Below are 18821 nucleotides of genomic sequence, written 5' to 3'. Positions count from 1 at the left end.
CTATACTGACATGAATATGCTGTTCTTTTACTGCTGAGAAATCAGAAAAAAAATGTGCATAAACAGGAGTTGGTGCATAGGCATCCAGAGTGGCATTCACTGACTTCCCCGGTGGCCCCATGGCGGCACAAAGCAGCACTTGGCAGTCAGCCACCAGAAGCAGCCAGGTCCTGAGCCTTGCCCAGCCTGCTCTGAAGTCGGTGGACCGTGTCTTCTAAAATTTCCAGTGTGTTTGCAGAAAGGAGGAGATCTACCTGGAGAAAAAACGTAGCGCACATTTTGGCTGACTGACGGGTTTTACTGTGTGGGAACACAGCTGTGACCGCATTTCAGGGGAGGGGTGATCTTCTCTGCTCACTCACACCCATGTTAGGCACAAAGGGACAGAATTCCAGAAGGGTCAGAGCAGGCCTGGGATGGACCATCAGTCAGATGCTGTTGGCGAGCCAGCCTGTGAATAAGCCTTCCCCCAGGCTGTCACAAGACAGCAGCATGTGTTGACCCAGACTGGGAGGCTGCTGCTATAACGAGATCCTGTGTGGTTAACCAACACCAAAAACTGCAGAGGTTGGCAGGGGTTCTGTGCCAGCAGAGCCAGGCTGCCCAGTGCCACCTGAACCTCTCCTGACTATTCCCAGCAAGCTCTGGCTGAGGAGCGATCCCTTCCTTCAGCCCTGCATCCCGCTGCCATAAAAAAGCAGAGACGCGCTGCAGCGCCCGGCGCTTCTGCAAGGCGTCCATCAGCAAACACGCTGACAGACCAGCTGCTTGTGGAATTTACTTTTTCACACACCGCCCCCCCGCTTTTGCAGATGACGAGGTGACCGTCGGGAAGTTCTACGCCACTTTCCTGATCCAGGAGTATTTCCGGAAGTTCAAGAAGCGTAAAGAGCAGGGCCTGGTGGGGAAGCCCTCGCAGCGCAACGCGCTGTCCTTACAGGTGACAAGCGGGCCCCGAGTGCCATGGGGTGGTACAGTAGAGACAGGTGGCCCCACTTCCCTCCTCAGCCGTTCTGGGGGTTGCAATGGGCTCTCCCTACCGGAAAGACCCCCTGGATTACCACACCAATCCTTTTGGATAAATACCCGTGTACCGTGGGGTCACAGTCCCTTAGCTCTGGAAATGGAAGGCGGAGGTGAGGCATAATCACAGTTTATCAATCTGCCAGTAATATTTGAAGTTTGGGATCCTTTTGAGGATGAAGTGCCCTGCAGTGTCCTGCAGTGTCCTGCAGTGTCCTGCAGTGTCCTGCAGACATTTCTGTTCCCCACTGTGATACATGCTCACTCAGTAGATTACCAGGCTGTGTGACAGAGAGAGAAAACCCTGTTGACTGTACAAGCAGCACTATTTATGTCCCTCGAGGATACATTGAGAAGAAAGGGTGCCTTTGGAGTTTCAGCAAGGTGAAAACTGCTGTGATGTGGGCACAAACACAGAATGAGGCCTGAGTACACCCACAGCTTACCACCCTGGGTGGACTCTTTGGAACAGACTCCAGTCAGTGAGGGCTTTGAGGACTTTGCAGGTCCAAATGTCAGGAGCTTAGTTATTAAATCCATATTTAAGCTGCTGATTAAAAAGAAGGGATTTTCTGAGGCACCAGAGTGCATGGTTCAGCTGGAACTGTGGCTGCTCTAGAGCTTCTGGTTGTGGATCTGAGAATCCAGAGTTGAAAGCCCACAGACCTGCTTAGTCAGTCCTGTGGATTTATGTCTATGTCCTGCTGTGATGAAGCCAAGGACCAGCCACAAACATTCCTCGGTTTGTACTGCCAAGAGTTTCTCCCTCTCTGAGGTGGAGATGAAAGAACAGAATTTGTTGGTGTTTCTCTAGGAGCTGGGGGTGCTGTGTTGACTCATGGGGCTCCACAGTGTTTAGGAAGAAATGGCAATGCTGTTACCTCTCCTGTGCCCACTCGGAGATATGAAGATCTATAGTTTGCTGTTTTGCAGGCTGGTCTGCGCACGCTCCACGACATCGGCCCGGAGATCCGACGAGCCATTTCTGGAGACCTGACAGCTGAAGAAGAGCTGGACAAGGCCATGAAAGAAGCTGTTTCTGCTGCCTCTGAAGATGATATCTTCAGGGTAGGTTCTGAACGAATTTGTGAGCTGAGGCTGAGCTCAGAGTGCCACATTCTCTTTTGTTCATTCTGCATTTCGGCTGGGCCCTCCTCGTTTTGTAGATCTTACTAGAAAACAGTGGTGGACCTAGGTGCTTAGTAAAAGGTCCTAAGGTCTTTGCACAGTTTCATCCCAACTCCTTCTCTCTTTCTCTCAAGGGAAACTTCTCAGGGGAAGATTCCCTCATTAAACCTAAATTAAAGAACAGGTCAGTGCAGCCATCTCGCAATCTGCAGTGCAGCAGCCAGGCACACTTCAGTGTTTTGTTCACTCCTTTCTGTGGCACTGGGTAGCATCCTTCCACAAAGCACACAAGGACACAACAGGGTTCCCATGGAAGGAGAAAATTCTCTGAGCAACTTAGCCAATTCTTTTATTTCTTTTTTCAGTCCCATTTCTTAATAATTCTTTTCTTTGGAAACTTTTCCTCTCCTTTGGCGTTTTCCTCTTTTCTTTACAGAGAGATACTGTCAGTCCCTTTCCTTATCCGCCATCTAAACATACATAACTGACTCATTAAATTTCTCTAAATTTCGTCCTCCAGGTGCTTAATAGTTTCTGGTGCTCTTCTCAAATTCCCCCTCATATCTAAATGTTCCTTTGCAACTTCACTAGGAAAACCAGACAGCAGCTACCTGGTTCTTGCATCCATACCCTGTCCTGGACTCCCAGGTCTGGTGAGAGGTGTAGATGCCAGTCCTCTGAAATCCCAGCCTGTGTGTTCCTAGTCCCTGTGACAGAGAAGTCCTCACACTGCTTTCTGGAACAGAGAGCACCAGTGTTATCATGCTCACTTTGGTCCTCGCTTTTCTTCCCTCAAGAACAATCTAAGCAGGAAAACACCGGGGCCCTTGCACATCTCACTCACAAAGGAAAACTCCTTTCTGTTCCTCTGACAGAGAGCTGGAGGCTTGTTTGGAAACCACGTGAGCTATTACCAAAGTGACGGCAGGAGTGGGTTCCCCCAGACGTTCACCACCCAGAGACCTTTGCACATCAATAAGTCTGGCAACAACCACGGAGATACCGAGTCTCCATCCCACGAGAAGCTGGTGGACTCCACCTTCACTCCCAGCAGCTACTCATCTTCAGGCTCCAATGCCAACATCAACAACGCCAACAACACCGCCCTGTGTCGCTTCCCCAGCCCTCCCAGCTACCCCAGCACTGTCAGCACGGTGGAAGGCCACGGGACCCCCTTGTCCCCCACCATCTGCGTGCAGGAGGCTCCCTGGAAACTCCCATCCAAAAGGTAATTTTCCCAGCAGAGAGGGAGACAGGGGAGCAGGTGTTGGAAGGTGCATGCAAACACCAGAGCACTGCTGCTGCGCTGCAGTCACTCCCAGGCATTGCCCAGCCTGGATTGAGCCTTCTGGTTCTCCCCTCGTGCCAAAGCCCACAGCGCAACAGGTGCGCGCCAACTGCGGAGCACCGGCACTCTCACTGACCAACACACGTGATTTCTTTGGGCTTTATCAGGAGAAACCTTTGCGAGATCCAAAGGGAGCCTTATTTATCCCTCCTTCAGCCCGGGGAGGTGTTTTACCAACTGGTAACTGAAGGAGACTGCTCTTCACGCCTTAATCGCCCAACAGGGAGCTTTGTTGAAGTCAGTGGTTTTTCATTCAGCAGGTCACATCCCTACAGAGGTCACCAAAGACATTCTGGTAGGAGGGTGGCAAGGTTTTCGGAAACAAAGCGAAGAAAATCCCCTTCTCTGGACAGTTTTCAGGCTCTCTACACGCAGATGACTAACACAAAAGGAATATAATTTTTCTCGGTGGGGGATTTTTTTTCTTTAATACTTTCAGAAACAGCAGGAAGGAGATGGATTTATTCTTTTTTTTTCAGTGCAGAGAGTGAACAGTGTGAAAAGGTGGCCAAATGCTGCCCCAGGAAAGGACAGAGTAGGACAATAAGACAGAGGAGCTTCAGTGGGAGCAGAATTGCCCAAGTGAAGAGTCCCGTGGTTTTTCTATTTCATGCCTTCCTGAGGGAGGCCACGGGAGTTGCACAACTTGTGTTCCCATCTGCCCTCCTCCCTGCTGACTCGTGCTGGTGTGACACTGCTAACGGGGTGTTCTTTTCTCTCCTTGCTTCCCTGGGCACGTTCCTTGAATTAGGACACATTACTACGAGACACTGGGACGGTACGTGTTCTCCTCTAATGCTGCCTGGCTGTAAGACCCACTCTCTCCCTCCTGTTCAAACTCCAAATTCCCACTAATGCTGAATAGGAGCTCTCCTTTTTGGTGTCAGTAGGGCTGAGATAGAGATGCTGATCACCACATCTCCAGAAAACACTCCCAATTCAGGGCATGTAGCAAATCGCATTCTGGCTATTTTCTAGATTTGGGGTTTTTTAGAGATTCTAGCTGGGCTCACACATCAACGCCTTCTCTGATCACAGCTTAGTGAAATACCCCCTGGCATGTTCACACAAAAATTCTGTATGGTTTTGGCTAAACACAGACAGCTGAACAGGAGGAGATGCCAGGTACTGACTTTTTCCCCTCTACACCTCAGCAGTTTTACTTGCCTCCCATTTCAGAGGAAGGTCTCTGCAGCACTGTTCTTACAGGCTCTTTCACACAACCCACATTTCTCCCAATGGTTTTTGCTTTAACCAGATGACAAGATAATGTTGCTTCTCCAGTCCCTAAAAGATGGAAAAAAAAAAAACCACCAAAACCACCACCCTGCTCTCTTCTGCAAATTCTAGTAAGAAACTGAAATTGTTTCCCATACCTCCATGTCCATACCTCAAAGATTCAAGCTACCTCCATATTTTACTTTACTCCTCAGAAAACGCAAAGTCCAAATGAAGCAAAATCCGAGTGCTGAAATGTGAAACAGAGGGACAGAGAGGAGAAAAGCAGAGAATTAAGGGCTGCCCCACCTAAGGCTTTGAACAGATCCTACTGAATTGAGTAGAAGCACTCTGCAGTTAAAAAAAGGGATGAAAGGTGGAAAAGCCAGCAAGGATGAGAATGTGACCAGGAGGCAGAGGGCAGAGCTGGTGCAGACTGCGGGATTCGGGAGGCAAAGGCCACACATCACAGAGATGAGAAGGTTACTGTGGGTGTCCAGGAGGCTCCTCTGAAATCCATAACCAAGCCTTATGCAACAAGGGAAAAAATTTATTCCTGAGAGCCCATCTCAGATGTCACCGTGAGTTCAGCGAGGTGTATCTTTGGAAACGTGGTCGGTGTGACGTGCACGTTAACGGAGCACAGGTAGTCACAAACGACAAAATACATCTACAGTGTTGTTCAGCACTGGTTTAAGAGATTCACCCCGTGAAAGAGGACACAGACAAAGGTTGTTGCTTTGTATTTGTGAACTCCGTAGCTCTGCTCAGTCATTGATTTTTCCTATGATGGCTCTTCAGCATGATAATAAACTGAGACAGATGGAGCCTGTCATTCTTGTCCTTGTAACAGGTTGTCTTTACCATCTCCATATCTTGACTTGTCTTTTTTGCTCATTAGCTCCAGTTCCAGAGACAGCCAGCTGGCAATTGTTTGCCAAGAGGAAGTGTCTCAGGATGAGACTTATGATGAAAATTTGAATGAAGACATTGAGTACTGTAGTGAACCAAGTCTGCTCTCTACTGAAATGTGAGATTTGCAGCTTTAGTCAAGGTGTTTGGGTGGTTCTTTAATTAAGGGGGAGAGGTGGGAAGAGGTGACATTTTTCAACAAAAGTTTCAATTTACGGGAGAAGGTCAGAAAATTTTAGACAACTTAAATATGAGAAAATCATTTCTTTTCAAAATGCAGTTCAGTCCTAGAAGTAACAGTGAAAAGGATCTTTTTCACCTAGGACTTATACTTCTGTGAATGAGACATCTGGATTACCAGGGCTGCCCCCCACATTCACTTCTCCCTCCTGATATTCCCAAGCTCATTTCTAGAGGGTTCTCATGGTCTCCTGGACCATTAATAATTTGAAGCTAGCTCGCTCTTGCATCCCTTTGCTAGCATGACCTTCCTGGCTTCCTTGCTGGAAGAGGGTTTACTCTGCCCAATATCTGCTGCTTTTCTAAATCCCTCTGCTCTCCTTCCCAGGCTCGCCTACCAAGATGATGAAAACAGACAACTCACACCCCCAGAAAACAGCAAAGGAGAGGACACCCGGCACTCTCCGAAGAAGGGGTTTCTGTGCTCCTCAGCTCTAGGTAACCTCCCAGCAGGGCTGGGCTGTGTTTCCTCCACCTTGGTGGGGTTCCCACATCCCCCTGGAGGAATCCCAGCCCGTGTGGGCGCGGGTGTTGCTGTTTGATGCGTTCAGCTCGTGAGGTCAGCAATGCCGGGGCGTGCAGACAGCCCTGATCAGCAACACGGCTCTGCTGGCGTCACACTCGGCCAGCAGATGAACCTGGGGCTGTTTGGACAGTCCCTGTGATCTGTTTGAGCAAGCCTGCCTGTGAATTAGGGCAGTTTATTTGAGAGCTGTAGACTCTCCAAACAATCACCAGGGAGTCAGTGAATGGGTGAGCCTTGAGTCTACGGCGTTCTGCTCTGTGTGTATTCAGCAAGGAGAAATGAGAGATTGTGTCCTTTGTCTGCTACCAGGAGCACACTGAATGTCAGATTAAGTTAATACAACATAAATTTGCTGTCTGCTCTAATGGTACCTGGAGATTTTCAAGTGCTTCACTGTCAGGTGAAACCCATGAATCACAAGGTTTCATTAAAGTATCAAGAGGGTCTGCGACTGGGAGTGTGTGAACTCTTTTAGGTATAGCATTCTTCAGCCTTTTTCTGAGTACTGGTGTGGTGAAAAAAAAGGGCACTGAAGGGAGAAACTAAAAAGAATCGTGTATAAAATACATTTTTACAGAATAACAGGCTGGTGAATCTTCACCGAAATTCTTCAGGATGCTTCACTGTTCTAACAACATTTACTTTATTCTAAATCTAAAATATTAGGCAATGACAATTTCTATATCTATCTGTAAGGCAGTCAGCCTTTGATACAATGCTTCACTAACTACATTCTAGAGAATATTTATATACTGATGTCATACCCATTTTAGTAGTTGGGGTTTTTTCTCTAGAAAGAGGAAATTCTTTTAACCTGCATTGTAACATTCATTTTCTGGGTTATAATGTATTTTCTCCAACCCTGAGAGGGCTTTTTCTCAGCAATCCAGTATTATAGATACCTACTATTTTCAGAATTCCAATTTTCTTTCCTTCTTTAGAAAAATGTCAAGAAAATCAAGGAGACCACAAAATATTTTAGTGTGCCATGTATTGAATCTTTAACACTGGATTTATTTGCCATTTTTCAGAAGTAAAGCACTTGATCATAAATATACTTTTGAGTAGTTTGAAATTCCTCATTGAGAGTTCCTTTCTCATATTTAGAGAAGTTTAATTTTACAGCAAGTAAGCAATGTGACTGTTTCAGCAGTTCCCTCTAAAATCTTTTTCCTCTCCCTTCCAAATTCCGGAAACGTTTCGTGTCCAAGTCACCTTCCATTCACCAGTAAATTCCCCACTGATGAATTCAGCTGCACTTGACCTTGCTGTAGACACAGTCCCATAAACTGTGCTGCGTCTGGCAGCTGAGGGACACAGATCACACGCGAGCAGGGCGCCAGAGTCACCTGAGCAGCACAATGTCCCCGTCTGCGTGCTGTGTGCAGCCAGCACAAGCACAGAGCCTCAGCTGCCACATCCTGCCTCAGCCACACAGGTCTGAGAGCACTGGCCCTGCTCAGAGGGAAACCAGCTGCACGTGTTTTAAAGGATAAAAGCATTCAGAATGCCGCCTTGCAGCTTGCTTGGAAGGTAGCCTTGGTTGGTTTGTGATGCCTGAATGCTTTCTGTAAACACCTTTGCTTTGGAAAGGGCCTAAAGTGTGTTTGTGTGTGTGTTTGCTGTGTGTTCAGTGGGGCTGCACTGTAAGAAACTGAAAACAGATCATGAGTGTATCATGAGTGATGGACACAGGGTGTGTGTTGCTGTTTCAGGTCGAAGAGCATCTTTTCACTTAGAGTGTTTGAAAAGACAGAAAAACCAGGGTGTGGACGTCTCGCAGAAGACAGTCCTGCCTTTGCATCTGGTCCATCATCAGGTGAGTGTCAGTAACCTCTGCCACCTGCAGTGCCCCCCAGAGCATCCCAACCCACTGTCAAAGAACCATTTGGGATAGACTCTCACCCATACCAAAGGCCCAGGTTTTAGCAGTCAGGATTTTTGTCATTCCCAGAATGCTGCAGGAATATGTCCCTTGGAGTCAGCCAAGTTATCATTTTCTGATGCCTGTGAAAGAATAAAATAAAACACTAGCAAAAAGATGAAAATAACTGCCCAAATTGCATGCTGCAATGCAATCACACTGGCTTTGATGGCAGTAAGCACATGAATAAAGAGTGCACAGTCTACTTTAAGGTAATTAAAGGTAACCAGTAAGTGCAATTAACCATTTTAAAACATAAACTGATTATGTGTAATCAATCAGCTTCTTAAGCCCTTTGTAACTGTGTTCAGCAGCCTAGCAAATGTATGCCCAAACATGTACCTAGACCATCAGCCAGCTGTCAGACTCCAAAGGAGATCTTTGTCTTTTGGTTTGACGATGCCACTTTTTGTCACCATAAAAGAAACAGGTGCAGATGGCAGTGCCAGCCTTGCAGGTGTGGCTTCCTGCTCTCTGCAGCCCCCCCCAGGCAGGGTAGAATGGCCTTGCCTCTTCTTCAGGCTGCCACAAGGGCAGAAAATGCCACACAGCAGGAATGAGGGGAATGAGAAGTCAGAGGATTGAGAGAGGAGTGGGCTTGAGGCTCCCTAGCTTTTCTCACCTCCACTTCCAGGGAGTTATCCTTTAATTCTTGAGCTCCAGAAAGCAGTGGTCTGCAGTGAGTTACAGCTGTGGCAGGGACAACCAGAAAATGTGTTGGAGCAGGGGGGATTGGTCAGGAAACAGCTTCCCACATTCAGTGGAGCACCAACAGCCCTCCTGAGACTTCCTGCCCTCCCATGGGCCAGGCAGAGGGAACCTCCCAGCCCACACAGCTGACAGAAACACCTCCCTTTAACCTCTGCAAATAAGATGGAGCTACTTCACCCTTCCCCATCCCACCATGCAGCCCAAAACCTGCAGGGAAGGGGCTCTGCCCACCCAAGTGTCCCTCAGCCAGACTGAAGGGTGACCCCGAAAGAGGCACCTGGCTGCCAGCTGACAGCACTCAGCAGCACCCATGTTTATAAAAATGTTAACCAACAACAGTGCCTAAAATAAGACCACAGAGTGGAGAGGTTGCCTCTGCTAAACCTAATGGATTCTGTGGCCGTGAATGCTTGAAGAGATGTTCTCATGGAATACCTGGACATCATGATATGCAAATGTATTCAGGTGAAGCTCAAAGCAATCCTACAGAGCTTCTTTCAGATTCCTCAGAACCTGACATTTTTGATAGAACATTTTGTGTAAGTTTCTGCCAACAAGCTGAAAAATTGGTTCTGTTGTCCTGCCTGACAGAGCTGGGTCTCTCCCTGAAGTCCTGGCAGTTTAAAGGATGTGCTGAGGCCATCATAGCCTGCAGGGCATGACTTATTCAGAAGAAGTTTTAAGGGTTTCTTCCTCACTGCAATTTGACAGGAGTCTGACATCCAGTTCCTGAGAAAGCCTCAGTGAACTTGCAGGTGACTAAGAATTAATTCTTTTCTTCTGTGTCATCAGCACAACATAATTATCATTTCCCAAGGATTTCAGTGGCAGATGGACTGAGCTTCACTGAACATCACATGGCTTTAAGTGAGCTGTCTAGTTTAAATTGGTCAGTCCAGTCCCACTGTGGTCAGTGGAGGGAAGGAGCATCACCAAAGGGCAAGTTTAAATCTTGTGTAAGTCACGTCTTTGAGGCAGCGTTTTCAGGCAGGCATTGAAGAGAAGGGAGGCTTGCCAGGGCTTCCCTGCACAGTTAGCTTAGACTAAACACAGAGCCTTCCCTAGCCTGAACACAACACAATCCATGCTCTTTTGTAGTTTCTGTGCATTTATTTCATTGCTCAGCCATGAGCTCTGTGAGATGAGCTTGTGACTCTGACAGTCTTGCTTACAGAACAAGGAAGCAGTCACCATCGATAAGGCATCAGATCAGCCCTGTGCAACAGGAGGCCTCTTGAGGACTTTGTTCTAAGAGGAGGCTGGATGACTCAGAGATTGTGTGTATGATTGCAGGAAGGACTGGATGGCTGAAAGTGTCACCATCAGATATTGATCCTCCCACCAACAGCAGATGCCTCAAAACCCACTGGTGGATTTCAAGTTATTGCCAACTGCACACACATCTAAAATTCACATCTGGTATCTGTTCAGGTTCCTCAGCAGACTCTTAAAACAGCAACTGGCAATAAAAGCCTGTGCTATGTGTGCTGTCAGTGGTGGGAAAATGAGTTCCTGTCTCTCCCAGTGGAGAAGAGGTGGTGTTTTGAATGGGACTGCATCCCTCCTGGTAAAGCCATGGGAATGGGGCTGTATCCCTCCTGGCAGTGCCATGGGAATGGGGCTGTATCCCTTCTGGTAATGCCATAGGAATGGGGCTGTATCCCTTCTTGTAATGCCATGGGAATGGGGCTGTATCCTTTCTGGCAATGCCATGGGAATGGGGCTGTATCCCTCCTGGCAGTGCCATGGGAATGGGGCTGTATCCTTTCTGGTAATGCCATGGGAATGGGGCTGTATCCCTTCTGGTAATGCCATGGGAATGGGGCTGTATCCCTTCTGGTAATGCCATGGGAATGGGGCTGTATCCCTCCTGGCAGTGCCATGGGAATGGGGCTGTATCCCTTCTGGTAATGCCATAGGAATGGGGTTGTATCCCTTCTTGTAATGCCATAGGAATGGGGCTGTATCCTTTCTGGCAATGCCATGGGAATGGGGCTGTATTCCTTCTGGTAATGCCATGGGAATGGGGCTGTATCCCTTCTGGTAATGCCACTGGAATGTGGCTGTATCCCTCCTGGCAGTGCCATGGGAATGTGGCTGTATCCCTCTTGGCAATGGGATGGGAATGGGGCTGAATCCCTTCAGGCAGCACCATGGGAATGGGGCTGTATCCCTCCTGGCAGTGCCATGGGAATGGGGCTGTATCCCTTCTGGTAATGCCACTGGAATGTGGCTGTATGCCTCCTGGCAGTGCCACGGGAATGGGGCTGTGTCCCTCCTGGCAATGGGATGGGAATAGGGCTGAATCCCTTCAGGCATTGCCATGGTTCCCAGGCTAAAGAACTGCGGTTCTGAAAATTCCCAGTCCAGTGCTTGGCACTAGCACAGGGTACACCATTTAAAGGAAAGCTTGCTAAATGAGTTTGCAGCGCACATCCAAACCCTCCAAGGAGCTGGCAGCTGTTTTCACAAGCCTCGAAGCTCTCCAGGCCTTACTCCGACGGTTTCTCCGGCACGTCCTTTTTCCGGCCCTGCGAGCTCTCTCTCACGTTGTCCCTCCTCTGTCCGCAGGCGTTAGCAGTGGCCGGCCTGAGTCCCCTGCTCCAGCGAAGCCATTCCCCCACCACGTTCTCTCGGCTGTGCGCTACGCCCCCGGCCACGCCCTGCAACCGGGGCTGGCCGCAACAGAGCATCCCAACGCTGCGCCTCGACGGGGCGGAATCCTCGGAGAAGCTCAACAGCAGCTTGCCGTCAGTGCACTGCGGCTCCCGGTACCCCGAGAGCGGAGGCAGCCCCAGGAGAGCCCGGCCCGTGTCCCTGACCGTGCCCAGCCCGACCGCAGGGAGCAGCCGGCAGCTCCACGGCAGCGCCAGCAGCCTGGTGGAAGCGGTAAGAACGGGCAGGGTGCTGCGGCACGGCCAGCTAGGAGCACGGCCCTGGAGGAGCAGGGCAGCAGATCCGTTGTAGGAGAGCCCTTCTCCCAGCAGGGGTTTAGAAGCATGATGGGGGAAGGAAAGACGGCGGTGAAGAGGGTTGTGTTGGAGGTGCGGCAGGGTGGATGCTGCGGGGTGCTAACACGTGTCTTTGTGTTCTGGTTCCCCGCCTGCTTTCGAAGGTCTTGATTTCGGAAGGACTGATGCAGTTTGCTCAAGATCCAAAGTTCATTGAGGTCACAACCCAGGAGCTCGCAGACGCCTGCGACATGACGATAGAAGAGATGGAAAATGCAGCAGACAACATTCTCAATGGTAACAGCAAGCAGAGCCCCAATGGCAACCTCTTGCCTTTTGCTAACTGCAGGGACCCAGGGCAGGACAGTGCAGGAGAGGAAGAGGAAGAGGTGCAGAACCCGGATTGTAGGATAAGTCAGGAGGAGCTCAAGGACAGCAGGATTTATATCAGCAGCCTGTAGTTGCCAGGGCTGGAAGCGATGCTGGTTTTTTATTTGTTTCAATGTTCCTAATGGGTTTGTTTCAGAAGTGCCTCACTGTTCTCGTGACCTGGAGTAACCGGAACAGCGTTCTTCATTCATTTCTGTTGGGACGAGTCGCAGAGTTGGGTGGTGTAAGAAAGCTTTTCAGGAGCGGATATAACCCCAGCACGTGTCCATGAAGGAAGAGTGAGGAGGAAGAGGAGAAGAGGAGGAGAGCCAGCTCCCTCTTTTTTTCAGTCCCTGCACAAGGAACGACAGCTGCCTCCGGAGCACCAAGGGGAACCTCAGCTTCTTGTGGATGGCCCTAGCCAAAAGGACCCTGCGCCAAACGGGTGTCTTTCAACCTTGCTTGTAAAAATCATTTTGCACATATTCTGTACGAGCCTCACCGTCTCCATAAAGCCAAGGCCCTTTGATTCGGAAGGAGAGGAAGACTTCTGCTGTGGATTCCCACACGGCCACGGGGAGGAGGAAGCAGGAGAAGCCTGCGGTCGCTCGAGGCGCGACCCAGCCCTGCCGAGACTCCGGCAGCGGCCCCTGCCGGCCAATCAGAGCTCGCGCTGTCATTCGCCAGCCAATCCGAGCTCAGGCGGTCTCCTGCCGGCCAATCAGAGCTCAGCGCGCCAACTGTGCCGGCCAATGGGCGAGCAGGCGGGGCTGAGGGGCCGCCGGGCCTGTGCAGAGTTTTTGTTTCGCAGTTTGGTATTTTCTTGAAAGCATGTTGCAGTTTTTATTTTGACTATTTTATTAATATTATTATTATTTTTGAGGGAGAAGGGAGTGTTTACAGCGTTTTGTAATCACCTACCTTTTTTGTTTTGGTTTATTTTCACCTTTGCAGATGTTAAATTGGTTTGATCATGCTGTATTATTTAAACTGGGGCGGGAGGGTGGTTTCTCCATTGGAATTCGGTAGAAGTATAACGATAGATGAGTTTTACCAACCATTATGTACACCGAGAATTTGTAATTTTATTTACTAGCGACTGAAAACCTTTTTGTTGTTGTTGTTGTTGTTTTATAATTTAAAGATAGTAGGCAATGCACTTGATATAGTCTTGCACATTTGAGTGATTGATTTGGGTTCTTTTTAGTGCTATGTGTATCTGTGAGCGTGGGAGCAGTAGGAGCGAGCGTGTGTGCGTGTGCGTGTGCGTGTAAGAGCAGCTCTCCACGCCCCGGCTGGAGCTGCGGGAGATCTGTGTCTGCGGCCATTCGAATGCAAAAACAAACCACTGTCTCTGCTTTCGAAAAGGGAATCAGTAACTTTGCATTTTCTGTTCCACAAGATATGCAAAAACAATGCAATAATATTAATTTTGAAATAAAATTGTAAGTTGTGTTGGCATTAAAACTGTATAGAAAAGAAAAAATAATTACGGGGTTGGGGGGGGAAACAAAAGAAAAAAAAAAAACAAACAAACCAGAAGTCGTTACGCTTCGATATATTCCGTGTGATGTTTTATTGCATTGATAATGTTTCTGTTGAAGAAACCGTTATACTTGAATTCAGGTCAGTTTCAGTATTTTTCAAATATTTTTTTAAAATGAATTGCAATTGTGCCAAGCAAAGATAATGAATTGAATTAAGTTTGTTTAAAAAAAAAAAGAAAAAAAAAAGAATCACTTCTTGTATATTTTGCTGCATGTCAAGTGAATCATTTCGTATTTGGAATGTGCCAAGCTTTACCTTTGAACTTTTAAGTGCTTTTTTACGTGTGGTTGGGGAAAGGGTACTATTTTTTTTTTTTTTTTTTCCTTTTTTAATTTGTACGATGAACAAAGTGTACCTGGTGTAAGTAACAATTCTGCAATCCACTGACAGGTTGAACGTTACTGATTTTGCATATCTTGTGTTCATTTTCCTTCTTCCTCACTCCCTTTTAATGTGCACGATTCTTTACGGGTAGAGAATCTTTCTTCCCGAGACTGGGACATTTTATTCAGGCTTTGTTTTCTTTCCTTTTGCTCAGTTCCTCTAAAGGTCTCGTCCCACTCAAGGGTGGCAAGACCCCCAACACCCATTTGGCAGATCCATCCTACACATTCAGCTGGCACCAGCAATTGAAGGAGCAGGGAGGGAAAAATCTGGCTTCAAAATTATTTTATTAAACAGCTGGACCCTGATCAATTTTAGCAGGATCCTGGGATAAGAAACATAAGAATCAGAATGGCTGGCAAAGTTACGTTACCTTACCCTGGTCTGGGCTGAAAGCAGAGGGGTAGAGAGAGAGAGAACTGTGGATCTTTATTAGGAGAATTCCTGCATCTGGTCAAGATGCAGATGCCAAGTGACTTTTTGATGTTCCTGTGCATGGTTTCAATCCTCTTCCCAGACTTTAGTGGATGGGTCAGGTACTAAGTCACAAAACATCTGGCAGCACAGCATTTCCAGCCACATTTCCTGATTAGTAAGTGTGAAACTCTCACACTGACGGCTGGCCCTAACCCCGAGAGAGGCTGAAAAAACAGGCACGTATTGGTAGATTTTATGCAACTGATTTTTGTCTAGACTACTGCTGTTTTTTCTCCTTCCTCTGGATGATTCACAAACTTGCACATCGCTTCTGAGGTCTGAGGTGTGATCTGACTCAGAGACCTTTGATTCAAATCTTGAGCTTCTGCAGATGTCCAAGAACATCCTTCGCTGCATACATTGATTACATTATTTTTGTGACACTCCTGTTTTTCTTCTTGATTCTCTGGGGCATAAAGGAGAAATAGTAAAGGGTATTTTTTGACTGTGCTCTTTGAACCGGCCAATATCAGCTCAAGATACCTTGGAGAAAACCAAATACTAGAGAAATAGGAATCCATTTGTACAAGCATCCATCATCAAAGTCATAATTCAAGGCTTCCCTGGAGAACGTAACCATCTGATGTGAGTCAGTCTCCTCCTTTCATCCCTGGTGCCTGGACCTGTGTCTCCCTGTGAGTTTGCTGCTGCTGGCGCTGATGTTCTCCAAAGGTACCTGAAAGGGAAGAATGCCCGTGCCTGGCTGTTGCTGGAAATGCCGTGTAAGGGCTCCAAACTCATTTTCCTTTGCTGCAAAGTCCATCTGACCCTCCCAATGGAAGAGAGGCGCTCTTCACCCCTGGAAAGCAGCGCTTACCCAAATTAGTGCTGACAATGAGCATTTTGGATGGTTGACAGCCCATCTTTTAGGATTTTTTCTTGATGGAAAGATTAAATGACAGGAATGATTGTGCCCCAGGCAGTCTTGGTGAAAGCTGCTACTCCCCCGGGGGTCAGAGCCTACAGTGGCCAGGGGAAACCCCACGCTCTCCTGGAAGACCCCGTAGGTGCTGCAGAGTGGAAAATGCGTGGCTAGCAGAGAATGCAAATGAATTCTGCGGTTTGAGGGGCAGGTGTTAAATTTAGTAATTGCTGGTGCCAGCTGTGCAAATTTCTCTCTCTGGGGAGGGTGGCTTCTTTTTTTTTTTTTTTTTTTTTTCATTTGAGGTACTTCCAACGTGCACATTGTGACAGGCCTGAGCAAAGAGCTGCTGCCTCCTGTGAGTGAGGCAGAGTCTGGGGGACAGTGGGAAGGAGGGGGCAGGTTTAGTTCCTGGAGTGTTTCCCTGTGTATGGGAGTGGATGGTGGGTACAATCACTGCGCTGTGGATGGAAGCTTTGAAGGAACCGATGGCTGAGAAGTGGCGTGGAGGGAAGGAATGGGGAAAATTATCTGCTGTTTGCCTCTGAGCATCTCTGACTCGCAAGAGGACACTGCAGACTAAAGACGTTTCTTATAAAACAACAAACCTCCTCCCTGTATCACTCCTGCTCGTTAGTCCAGACAGTACTGGGCCAGCCACAGTATTTCGGGTGCATTTCTTTTTTTCTTCCCTATTTCTGTGTGGCTGACGTGATGGGAAAGCAAGTGGAACTTGTGATCCAGAGCTGGAGTTTCGTTGTCCACAGACCTTTTGTGCATCATCTGCCTCTTCAGCTGGACATGTGGACGATGATGGTGTCGATGCTGCTGCTACTGCAGGGGTCCCGCCTGTTTTCTTGCCCTGCCCACCCCAGCCCAGCACGGAGGGACAGCCAGAGAGGCGCCATGTACAGAACCGCATCTATTTCTGCTTTGTTTTCTGACTCACAACCCTGCCCCAGTGACTACGGCGACAACAACAACAAAAAAAAAAAAAAGGGCAAATGCATTTTTTACATTTCTTGATAATTTCCAAAGCAATGTATCATTGCTTTCTTTAGACTGACGCCAATATAACAGTTGTATGGGTCTCAGCCAGGCTCCTGTGTCTTTTCTGCCTGAGTTTCAGATTGCTGTATGAAATGTATGCGCGTTTGCACACAGACACATCCAGACGAGGTGGCGGCGCCCCGAGGCCGTGGGGTTGGTCACCCGTGTCACACGTGGAGTTGGGGGCCTTGCTTCGTACGTGTAGATGAGAAACCCCAACCCACTGGTCCACGGAGCTGAGGTGAAACAGCCCTACTGAGACAGAACTGAGTGTCCTGAGATACATCCATGGTCCTGCTGGGACTGTCCCCACAGCAGGGGCGGGGGCGGGGAGAGGAACACTGAATGGGGAATTTGGAGCACAACAACACTGAGGTAGAATCGAGTCGGGGTTTCTGGTAGCAGTGAGATTTATCAGTTCCCATAATAAAAACTGTCGTGCATATAAAGAAAACATTCCAGGCCATAAGAAGCCCCAGTTCCCATCTTCCTAACGTGAGGCTGGAGGGCATTAGAGGCCGAGGAGGTTGTGTTGATACAAAGAATGTGGAAAACAGAGCTGGGCCCTGAAAATTTTAATTACATTTTTCCCCCATTTATTTTTTTCCTTCAAAGAAGTCTAAGAAATACAATTCTCAGTAGCAGCACGGGGTTTCTTTTTTTCTTCTTTTGAATGTTGTGAAACTTTTTAAGTTTTACTCTGGGTGAGCAAACCCAGGGATCCAGAAAGTTTCCAATGGGATCTCAGTTCGTGGAGCTTCTATCTCTGTTCCTGCTTTGTTTCTGGAAAGCTGAAACCACTCTGGCCTTGCTGCTTCAGCTCCCTGAGGTTGGGTGGGTGAGGGCAGAAGCACATCTGTTCCAAAGACAGATTGAGCTCCAATTGCTCTCAGAATAGTCAGTAGTATCACACTGGAATGGGAAAAAAAACCCCTCTCTTCTGATACAAACTTTAGTGTTCTAGTCTAATTCTCCATTCTTCTCCTCCCCCTTACAGGGAACTTAACACTTGAGCATAAAAACCAGGCCTTCTTTAGGGGCACAGGGCTCGACTCAGTTGCCTAAATGTGAATGTCCAGTGCCACTTGAGATGCCCTACAGTATCTTCTGCCAGGTCTGCCACAGCTGGTGGGGAGAGGAACGGCTCGGGTCCAGAGGATAGCAGAGATCTCAGGTGGCACGGGACAATTAGGCAACTTAATCAAGTCCCTTTCTAAAGGGCTAATTGAGAGGAGCAGCACCAATGACTGATGTAATGAGGGAATCTTCATTAGCATTACCAAGGGCTTAGTTAGGCGGGCTCAGGAGCTTTTCTCCACACTCCCATGCTGTTGTTTTTCTACCCCGTGTCAGGCACTCTGCCTCCACTCCTGCGGCCCGAAGCTGGCAGCGCTTTGCCGGTCCTTTCCTTAGGCCAGGATTAGCGGCTGCATCCCGGGCCCAGGGGAGCAGGGACAGGCCCAGGCGAGGGCAGGCGTCACTCCACTCAACCACAAATTTTTCTGCCAGCGTTCCAACAGCCCCTTCCTTTCCAAAGCTTTTTCCTGTTGCAGACAGAACCACAAACTCGGACACCATTTGTTGGCATCATCATTCAGGTGATTAAATACCTGTGTTTTTCTGTTAGCTCTTTCCCAGTTAGGCTGAAATGATTTCAGTATTTTAAGCATCCTAAGTCAGTCTGCTCCCATCTCAAGCACCTAGGTAGACTGGCAGCCAATACTATCTAAACATCATCAACTTTATGATCGCTCATAGAAACGATTGTTTTGAGCTTATTTAGTCTTGACAGTTTGAATGTGGGAAGATTTTGGAGGAGGAGGAGTGAGATTGTAAATATCTCTGACAAACATTGCTGCATCACACACAAAATAAAAAGGGGAGATACTTATAAAACTGCCTTAAAACTCAATTCCGAATGATGAATCTCCCTCCAAACAATTGCCGCTTGACAGAGCAAGGGATGAGTCACTTTGGGTGAATTCTGGCAAGAAGTGGTTGGAATCTAGTCCGGTTTCAGGAGCCCAAGTGTCATTCAGGAGCTGATCTCTCAGTCTGAACTCACATCAGCACCAAGGACTGAGCAGTGCAGATCCAAAGGGTTTCAGGTCCAGGGGGCACCGTCTGTGCAGGGTTTGGGTCTGGCCCGG

At 48.1% G+C, this 18821-nt stretch overlaps 1 protein-coding gene across 2 annotated transcripts in view; it reads left to right on the top strand.

The window, feature by feature from the left end:
- CACNA1C (calcium voltage-gated channel subunit alpha1 C) overlaps positions 1-16715 on the top strand; it is a 463700-nt gene extending 446985 nt beyond the window's left edge. The window contains exons 42-50 of one of the 2 annotated variants that reach the window (XM_058420136.1): positions 813-940; positions 1957-2091; positions 3027-3379; positions 4251-4277; positions 5619-5747; positions 6198-6307; positions 8111-8214; positions 11602-11919; positions 12146-16715. In XM_058420136.1, coding sequence (XP_058276119.1) covers positions 813-940; positions 1957-2091; positions 3027-3379; positions 4251-4277; positions 5619-5747; positions 6198-6307; positions 8111-8214; positions 11602-11919; positions 12146-12442 — 1601 coding nt within the window. In that variant the 3' untranslated portion in view covers positions 12443-16715. Of the gene's footprint in view, positions 1-812; positions 941-1941; positions 2092-3026; positions 3380-4250; positions 4278-5618; positions 5748-6197; positions 6308-8110; positions 8215-11601; positions 11920-12145 lie in introns of both variants that reach the window. The other variant, XM_058420137.1, reaches the window with a different exon arrangement.
- Positions 16716-18821: the final 2106 nt, after the last annotated feature.

The sequence above is a fragment of the Hirundo rustica genome, chromosome 4 (assembly GCF_015227805.2).
Source record: "Hirundo rustica isolate bHirRus1 chromosome 4, bHirRus1.pri.v3, whole genome shotgun sequence".
Taxonomy (NCBI): Eukaryota; Metazoa; Chordata; class Aves; order Passeriformes; family Hirundinidae; genus Hirundo; species Hirundo rustica.
This window is presented reverse-complemented; position numbering and strand designations above follow the sequence as displayed.